The sequence below is a fragment of the Neofelis nebulosa genome, chromosome 2 (genome assembly GCF_028018385.1).
Source record: "Neofelis nebulosa isolate mNeoNeb1 chromosome 2, mNeoNeb1.pri, whole genome shotgun sequence".
Lineage (NCBI taxonomy): Eukaryota > Metazoa > Chordata > Mammalia > Carnivora > Felidae > Neofelis > Neofelis nebulosa.
Window position 1 is genome coordinate 103,078,059 of NC_080783.1, and position 9,487 is coordinate 103,087,545.

At 49.5% G+C, this 9,487-nt stretch overlaps 1 protein-coding gene across 3 annotated transcripts in view; it reads left to right on the top strand.

The window, feature by feature from the left end:
- Positions 1-4,460, top strand: part of STEAP3 (STEAP3 metalloreductase) — a 49,314-nt gene extending 44,854 nt beyond the window's left edge. For all 3 annotated transcript variants that reach the window (XM_058715492.1, XM_058715494.1, XM_058715493.1), the window contains exon 5: positions 3,948-4,460. In XM_058715492.1, the coding sequence (XP_058571475.1) occupies positions 3,948-4,229 (282 nt within the window). In that variant the 3' untranslated portion in view covers positions 4,230-4,460. The remainder of the gene's footprint in view (positions 1-3,947) is intronic.
- Positions 4,461-9,487: the final 5,027 nt, after the last annotated feature.

Genomic DNA, 9,487 nt, shown 5'->3' on the forward strand with positions numbered 1-9,487 from the left:
GCTAGAAAGGCTTGGGTGAGGAGAGTCTCCTAAATTAGTTGTTCTTAGTCCTCCCTGCACAGGAGCATCATCACTGAATTTCTAAAAGCTAAAGATGCCTCAGCCCCACCCCAAACCAATCTAGTCTGCATTTCCGGGCCAAGAGTGGGCATTCATATTATTCCCCAACCCCCCAGGTGATCTTACCATGTAACCAGATCTGAAAACCACAGTCCCAGACTCAGGGGTAAAAGGCACTTCCCACGCATCTGAGCAAAGCCCAGTAAATCCACCTGAGTTAGGCAAGCAACAGTTTGGGGCCGGGGAGCTGGTTGAGGGACCCCAGCATGGCGTCTGGCTTGTTCAAGATTTATTCCTGATGGTCTGTGTTGGGGGCTTTTCCTTCCCCCTCAATTTTTTTTTTTTTTAATTGTAGTGAAATAACACAAAATTTACTCTCTTAACCAGTTTTAAATGTTCAGTTCAGTGATATTAAGTACATCCACACTGCGGTGCAACCCTCCCCACCATCCATCTCCACGGCTCTTTTCATCTTGCAACACTGACCCCGTGTCCCCATTAATCACTAACTCCCCACTGCCCCCACCCCCAGCCCCTGGCAATCACCACTCCACCGTCTCTGACTTTTACTGCCTCACAGAAGTGCCCTGATGTAGTATTTGTCTTTTTGTGACGGGCTCATTTCACTTAGCATCATGTCCTCGGGGTTCGTCCATGGCAGAGCAGGTGTCAAAACTACCTTCCTTTTCATTTAAAAAAAAAAATTTTTTTTTTTAACGTTTTATTTATTTTTGAGACAGGGAGAGACAGAGCATGAACAGGGGAGGGTCAGAGAGAGGGAGACACAGAATCTGAAACAGGCTTCAGGCTCCGAGCTGTCAGCACAGAGCCCGATGCGGGGCTCGAACTCACAGACCGCGAGATCATGACCTGAGCCGAAGTCGGCCGCTTAACCAACTGAGCCACCCAGGCGCCCCCCTTTTCACTTTTTTTAATGTTCATTTATTTTTTTATTTTGAGAGAGAGAGAGCACAAACAGGGGAGAGAGAGGGAGAGAATCCCAAGCAGGCTCAGCGCTGGCAGCGAGGAGCCTGAAGCGGGAGCTCGATCTCACAGACCATGAGATTGTGACCTGAGCCGAAATCAAGAGTCAGGCGCTTGACCAACTTGAGCCACCCAGGTGCCCCAAAACTGTCTTCCTTTTTAAAGGCTGAATAATATTCCACTGTTTAGAGTGATGACACTTTGCCTATCGATTCATCTGTTGGTGGACGCTCGGGCTGCTCTTGCATTTTGGCTATCGGGCACAGTGCTGGTACCAGCATGGGGTATATACCAATCTCTTCAGGACCCTGCTCGTAGTCCTTTGGGGGTGTATACCAGAAGTGAGAGTGCTGGAGCCCATGGTAATTGTATTTTTAATTTATTGAGGAACCTCCCTCCTGTCTTCCATAGCAGCTGCAGCCTTTCATATTCCCACCCACGGTGCACGAGGTCTCACATTTCTCCATATACTTTCAACATTTGTTTTCTGGTTTTTTGATGGTAGCCATTCTAACAGGCACGAGGCAACATACTGTGGTTGGATTTGCATTTCTCTAATGATCAGTGATGCAGAACATCTTTTCCATTGCTTATTGCCCATTCAGAGATCTTCTTTGGAGAAACTTCTGTTCAAGTACTTTGCCTATTTTTGAATTGGGTTGTTTGGTTTTCTTTTTCTTTTTAAAGTTTATTTGAGCGTGAACGGGGTAAGGAGAGAGAGAGGGAATCCCAAGCAGGCTGTGCACCGTCAGCACAGAGCCTGACGCAGGGCTCGAACTCACGACCCGTAAGATCACTTGAACCGAAATCAAAGAGTCGGACGCTTAATCAACTGAACCGCCCAGGTGCCCCTGTGTCATTTGGTATTCCGTTGTTGAGTTTAGGAGTTCTCTATGTATTGCGGATATTAATTCCAAATATTTTCTCAGTGCTGGAGACCTTTGTAACCCCAGTCTTCAATATCAGTAGATCAGAACTAAGAAAAAGTTGGTGTGGTTCAGAAGTTGCTAAGAGATTTGGCGTTCTTGATAGATACATCTGGAAGTGACAAGGATTTGGCTGTGACTCGCAGGCGGGGAGCCTTCCACTTTGGGGACTGACCATTTTAATTTGACCTGACTGTGGGGAGTAGCACAGATCCAACGATGGCTTTTCCCAACAGGCTGTGTTGAGCCAGGAAATTGTTAAAGATGGGATAAAGACATCCTTGAAGTGGTTAAAAGCTAAGGAAAAACAGAGATGCCTAGGAGGATAGAAACTGGGGGTCTTCCGGCAACTAGTATTTTTCAGGGCTCAAGAATGCTGTGCTTGGGAACCTCTCTATGAACATATAGTGGCTGGTCATTAGAAAATGTTTGTTTCTTCAGAGAAGTACTGTAAGCAGTTCTCCCAAACAATGTTCTTTCGCATACTGAGGTGTCACATCTTTGGTGTCTGTACTGGAGTGGATATCAGCAAGGCGTCCCCCCGCGCTAGGGAGGAGCGAGAATGAGGCACGGTAGCAGAATTGGACCCACTTCGAGCCGTGCCTGAGGGGTGTGCGGACAAGACCGTCTCTCAACCAAACCCCTGGATCGATGCTGACAAGCTGGGCTGGAAGGAAATCCAGGAGGCCCAATTGTAGCTTCCCCGTGGAAAGCTCAAAAGCAACCCATAAAGAGTACCCTGAGGGACCGTCATACTGCCGCATTTCAATTAAACCCTTACAGGCTCTCCTTGGAGAAAATGCAAATGTGTGCACTGCTTGATAGGTCCCTGCTATTTTCATCCCTTATGCAATGAACACAGGGCTCTCCTGCCCCAAATCTCTTGGTGGTTCCTTAGTACCGCCCAGTGCCTCTCACCCACACCTGCCACGAAGCCCTAACCCTTGGTGCCCCGTGCTGTCCGTCACCCCGGCCTCGTCTGGGGGGCTGCAGAATGCTGATCCATACAGCGCTTCCCCCACATCTCCAGCTCCAGCTTTGGGAAGCACGGACTTCCCACTGAGGCTGATTTAGTGGCTTGCCCGGGGTCACAGTGTCATGCGAGACTATACCACCAACAGTAGACTCTGGAACACCTCATTTGTCGTCCACAAGAACTTGACCTGCCACAGAGTCCAAGGCTAGAGCTACAGATCAGCACTTCCCAGCTATTTACGGGCCGCAGCTTCTGTTCAGGTTTGTGACAGTCTCCATCTCTGCGCATCCCCTTCCAGGCAGGAGAGTGCCCTAGTGGGGTTTCCCGCTGAGGTGTTCATGAGTCGGGGCGTGGATGGGAGGGGAGGGACCGGCACCCATCAAGCCTAGGGCTTCACAAATAGCGTCAGGTAACCCGGCCCGCAGGCCTCTGAGCCGCTCTCACGACTGGTGCCAAAGCCACCTGCCAAGTACGCTTGTCACTTTGTGTTTATCTTTAAATCAACCTAAAACCAGTTCACCTTTTTATCTCCCCTCATCTTAGGCCAATTATTATTTGTGAAACTATGGCTTTGGTATGCTGGGAGACACCTGGTACTCTAAGATACGTTGAAATATGAGCAAAACTAGTACAATGTTTTTAAATGTCTTTGAACTGCATTCCATCGAAGTCCTCTGGTGGCTGCCAGAATAACACAGTTTGGGGAAGAAACCGCCTCACTTTATCAGATGCTCATGATTCAGTCAGTCCCTACACACCTGCAGGCTGGAGGCATGATTGTCATTTTTCCGTTGGGGAAACTGAGGCTCAGAGAGTTCAGGGAGTAGTAGTAAGATCATGCAGAGAGGGGGTCATGGGGCTGGGACTGGAACCCAGAGTCTTGACTACCAAAGCAATGCCCGCCTTCCTTCCCCTCTGCCAGGCAAGCCGATGAGCCTTTGGTGGGATCGCTGTGTCTGTGGTCCCCCTCGCCCTAACTCCATCCTTCCTTTCTTCCGCAGTCCACCCTGGGCTTCGTGGCCCTCGTGCTGAGCACCCTCCACACGCTCACCTACGGCTGGACCCGTGCCTTCGAAGACAGCCATTACAAGTTCTACCTGCCTCCCACCTTCACGCTCACGCTGCTGGTGCCCTGTGTCGTTATCCTGGCCAAAGCTCTGTTCCTGCTGCCCTGCTTCAGCCGCAGACTCTCCAGAATCCGGAGGGGCTGGGAGAAGGACGGTGCCACCAAGTTTATGCTGCCGATGGACCACGCCCTGGCCCAGAAGACGAGCCACGTGTGAGGTGCCCGCCTCTGGCCCCAGAAACCAGACACAGGCAGGACAGTGCCCTGGGCCTGTCGGGGCTGCTTTTCTCGATCGAGCAGGACGGTGAAATGGTGCACACATTGGTGGTGTGAGGTCTGAATTCCTGGGACACCAGTGTAGGTGGCAACATTCAGAATGGCACACACACGTGTGTGTGTATGATATATATGTTCATGTATATTTCATATATATATATATATATATATATATATACACATATATATATATAACAGGATTTGCATTTATACTTAAAGAGTTGAGCCCCTGAGATTTCAACTTGTAGATTTAAAAGCAAGGGCCAGATGTTAGAACAGCAGCTCACACTGTTGTGATCTCTGCAGAAATAGACACACACTCTTTGCACAGAAAAGGCAGTAAGAGGCTCGTACCTTGGTGGATTCCATCCATTTGTGTCCCACTCCCTTTTTGCTGCTTTCCCAAGGCTTTTGTCGAGTTGGAGCCCAAAGGGGGCAGATAAGGGCTCTGCCTGGAGCCTCATGGGATCACAGGGTGGAAGGGTCGCCAGCGAGCAGGGGGTGGGCTCCTCCCTCATTCACCTTCAGCGGCAGCAGGAGGTCAGGCGGTTGCTAGGACCCTGGGGGCTGAGCCTGGTGTCTGTGCCCTGGGAGCAAATTAAAGATGAGTCCTTTGCGGGGTCGGGCCGAAGCTGTCCCCTCTAATCCTCCTTGAGCTGGGGAGATTTTTTTTTTTTTTTCCTGAAAGTCAGAAGTCACCACAGCGGCTACACATTGATTCTCCTGCGGGAGTGTGAAGTCACCTCCGCGTAGGAGCCACTAATGAACCGTCTTGAGAACAAGGGTAATTTTTTTTCCCTCCTTTAAGTTGGTGATGACTGTTCTTCAAACCACTGTGCCTTCTCACCTTTCAGATCATTAGTTTGGATATCTCTTAGGAAGGCCCAGAGCAGGCCCTCTGGAAATCAGTTCGAGGGGGAGGGGGAAATGTAGCAGACAGCCCTCAGCATCACAGCTGAGGCTTTTCTCAGACCCGCCCAGGGCACCGAAGGACTGTCCCCGCTGAACTGGTCCTGTGGAAAAACCTTGGGACCTCATCAGATGCCCTCTGCTGCTGCCAGGCAGAGAACCTACCAGAAAACCTTACTGGCTCCAAGTTCCACACTGCTCCAGGGAAAACAGGGAGCACATGGGCAATGGTGACCCCAAGGATCACCAACCCCAGTCAGTTACACTCAGAATAGTTGGGAGGGTCTTTTCTACCAAAGCTGCAAACTCATCAGACTGCTGCCCCAAAGCACAAGAGGCTGGACCCCAACCAGGGCCGCAGGACACGTGTCCTCGAAGCCCATGCCAACCCTTGCTGGTTCCTACTGAAACTGCTGTGATTTCCCCTGTGGATAAATAGCTGTTCTTGGCTGAGCCCCCCGACCCCAGAACCAGGATGATCTGTCCTCTCCACCAAAAAAAAAAAAAAAAAGGACTTGTAGCCACAGAGGGGACAGGGTCCCAACGGAAGACATGAGTGAGACAAACACTGACCTCTGCTCCAAATGGGGAGTGTGGGTCTTCTGGGCCACAGGTATCTTAGGAGCACGGTCGAGCCAGCAAAGGCTGGTGAGACAGCGAGAAGAGGATGCCCCTGCCTCCCCCAGAGAGGCTTCACGAGCTCATGTCTGCAGAACGCATTAGGGTCCTTTAGTGAAAAGGGGGTGGAAAAAAAAAAAAGCCAAGTGCAAGAGTATCTCATTAGGCCGGTGACTGATGGAGGGACGGTGGCACAGGCGAAGTTGTCTGCTTCCTGCAGATGTTTTCCTTCTGCTCCTGCAAGGCTGAGCTGCAGAAGTTTGCCTTCCACATGGGCCCCCATGAAGCGGTGCCGTGATCCTCGGAGATGCTCGCTGAAAAGGAGGCAGGCGAAGCACAGATTCCAGCATTTGCTTAACACAATGAGGGCCCTTCAGTGTCCTGCTGATTGGAAGCAAGGAGAACATGGGCGACTGGGATCCACCAGGATCTCCAACCCCAGGCAGTACTGGTGGCCTTCCTTCTCTGACCCTCCTCCCTGGGCCCAGGGAATTTCCTTATACCAAAGATGCTGACACACGGCAAAATCCAGCATGCTCCCTCCCCTTCCCTGTCCACCTCCTGCTGCAGGTGCTCTTAAGAGAAGAAAATGGTTCCGAGGTGGGGGTGGCAGGAGGGAACAGGTGCAGCAGGGGACCTGGCCACCCACCAACTGGACAGTCGACTCATGAAAGGCGGGGGGGGGGGGGGGGGGGGCTGTGTGTTGGGCCTTGATCTGGTGTCTGCTGCTCTTCCCTACCTCACCAGGCAGCTGGCAACAGCACCCCCCATGAGAGTGGGTCATTCCCTTTCAGCCTGGTAAATTCTATGTGCCTCTGGGTACAAAAGTGCCTGAACCAATGTGCTCCAGAAGTCCTAAATGCCATGGTCTGAGGTTTAAAATCAATGCCATTGAAATAGTCTGTGTATTTTGTGTTTGAAACCTTGTAGGGCTTGTCTAAGAAGCAACAGAAATAAACCCCTAACCTTCTGTGAACTTCAGGCTTTTATTTCTGTCCCGCCGATCACCTGCCCACTCATTCGCTCATTGGCTCAGTGAGCCTTCAGACTGGCGCTTGCTCTGAGGCAATATGCAAGGTGAGTACAGAATGATCTGGGCTAGAGCTCACCTCTGAAAGGGTAGACATGAAGATCTTCAGCAACAGGCAAGGAAGGACATGGAGGAGATCCAGGTGACAACGTGGTGGCGGTGGCAGGATGCAGAGGAGGGGGGATGCGAAAGGGGCATCCAAAGCCCCTTCCTGGAAGGCTTCCTGGAGGGGGCGGTGTCTGTGCTGCTGTCAGAAGGCTGCAGCGCTTCTCAAACTAGAATGTGCACAGGAGCGCATGTGGATCTTGTTCAAACGCAGCTCTGAGTCACGGATCTGGGATGAAGCCGAACCTGTGCATTTCTAATAAGCTCCCAGGTGCCCTGGATGGTGTTGATCCTCAGGGATCAGGGCTGAGATGGCTTCCTTTGTCCCCCTTGTGCTGCGTCTCTGCCCTGTCACCAACTTCCCCAGGACGTTGGTCCCCTGGCTGCCCTGGAGAGCTGTGCCCCTGCACACTGCAGATGTGGCTGCGACCCCTGTTCTCTGAAAGGCAGAAGGAGCAAACGCGCACCCCACCAGAGCCACAGGCTTGCGCTCTGTGTGTTCCATGTGGGATGTCCCCTGGGTGGTCCCACAAGTCGGTCCTGGGTCCATCGAGAAAACAAGAACTCTTCAGAGAACAGCCACCTATCATGCAGTCAACCTTTTCTACTGAAGCAGAACTGGCTTACTGTATAGGGAAGAAAAAACCCATACGCACAAAGCAGTCCAGTGGCTAAAAACCATTTCCTGGGAACAATGACTGAAAGATGGCCTTGAGCCCCTGATAAGAGTTTTCCAAAGAAAGAACCATGGTCAGAAAACAACTTCACTACAATAGTTTTCAACAACAAAACAAATCACATGCTTAGAGTTTTGCTTTTCTGCTCTGTGTCCTTCCATACATCACAGTGAGAGAGTTAAGCTTTAAAAGTGATAGAATGTCCATTATTAAGTTCTTGTGTGGTTTCACACAAGAACTAAGGAACGACCAGAATAACTCACGTAAGTTTAAGAGAAGATCACTCAGCTACTTGATAAGCTGAATCTTTTCTGAAAGCAATGACGTGGGCCCTTGGAAGTACAGAAGCTTGCTTCTACTGGGTCACTGCCCTGGTGTCTTTACAAAGAGGAAGCTAGAACCATTAGAGCAGAAATTCTCAATCTTACCAGACCAGCACCAACTTGTTCTAATGAATACTTGAAAATCTATTTTTACTAACCTAAAATGAAATTCAGAAATAGAACCTGCCTATGCATATATTTTTTAAATCAATATAATAAGTTCTTAATTAAAACGAAATAGAGGGGCACCTGGGTGGCTCAGTTGGTTAAGCGTCTGACTTCGGCTCACGTCATGATCTCACGGGTTGTGACTTCGAGCCCTGCGTCAGGCTCTGTGCTGATAGCTCAGAGTCTGGAGCTTGCTTCGGGCTCTGTGTCTCCCTCTCTCTCTGCCCTCCCCAGCTTGCACTCTGTCTCTCTCTCTCAAAAATAAATAAAAAACGTTAAAAAAATTAAAAAATACATTTATATAAAATGAAAATAATTTACACTAATATATACAATACTGATAATAGTAATTATTATGAGTAATCATACAGTAATTGGTTTCAGGAGACATACAATAATACTCAACATTGTTGACCTTTATAACTGACTTTTTATTTTTTTAAGTTTATTTATTATGAGAGAGAGAATCCCAAGCAGGCTCTGCAGTGTCAGTGCAGAACCCGACATGGGGCCTGAACCCACAAACCAGGAGATCATGACCCGAGCCGAAATCAAGAGTCCAATGCTCAACTGACTGAGCCAACCAAGTGTCCCTTTGACATTTTAAAGTAAGGGCTAAAGAGGGGCACCTGGCTGGCTCAGTTGCTTAAGTGTCCACTCTTGATATCAGCTCAGGTCGTGATCTTGGGGTCATGGGATCGAGCCCCATGTTGGGGTCTCCCTGACAGCATGGAGCCTGCTTGGGATGCCCTCTCTCCTCCCTCTGGCCCTTCCCTGCTTGCATCTCTCAAAATAAATAAAAGAAATAAGGGATAAAGGAAGTGTGTGTGTGTGTGTGTGTGCATGCACACGCGTGCACTGAGTGTCTGAAACAGTATTGAATGCTGTGGAGAAGCAACATGCAGAGCAGTAAGTGTCCACTGAATTTGAAAATAGGGAAACTTTACGGTGAGAATGTCGATGCAGTGTTGGAGGACTGGGGAGGAACGGAGACGCTAAGGAAATGGAGACTAGTTCTGGACAACTCATCCAAGAGTTGGTTATAAAGTGGGAGAGAGAGAGGATTGGTAACTGGGGAGAAATGGACAGAAAGAGAGCTTGTTTTTTTTTTTTTTTTCCATGGTTTTAATCTGAACGTGTTTTGGGTGTTCCTGGAAAAGAACAAGATAAACAGGAGTGGCTGAAGACAAGAGAGACAGAGACAGAATGGGAATCCCAAGTCCTAGAGGATATGGAAAGAGCACAGGTGGCTTCAGTGAGAAGGAGGAGTGGCCTGTCTTTTAAAACTAGGTTACAAATAATTGTTGGATAAAGTGAAAAAGGAGCTGTCCAGGGAAGCTTAATAGGGGGTTAACCAAATGAAACGACT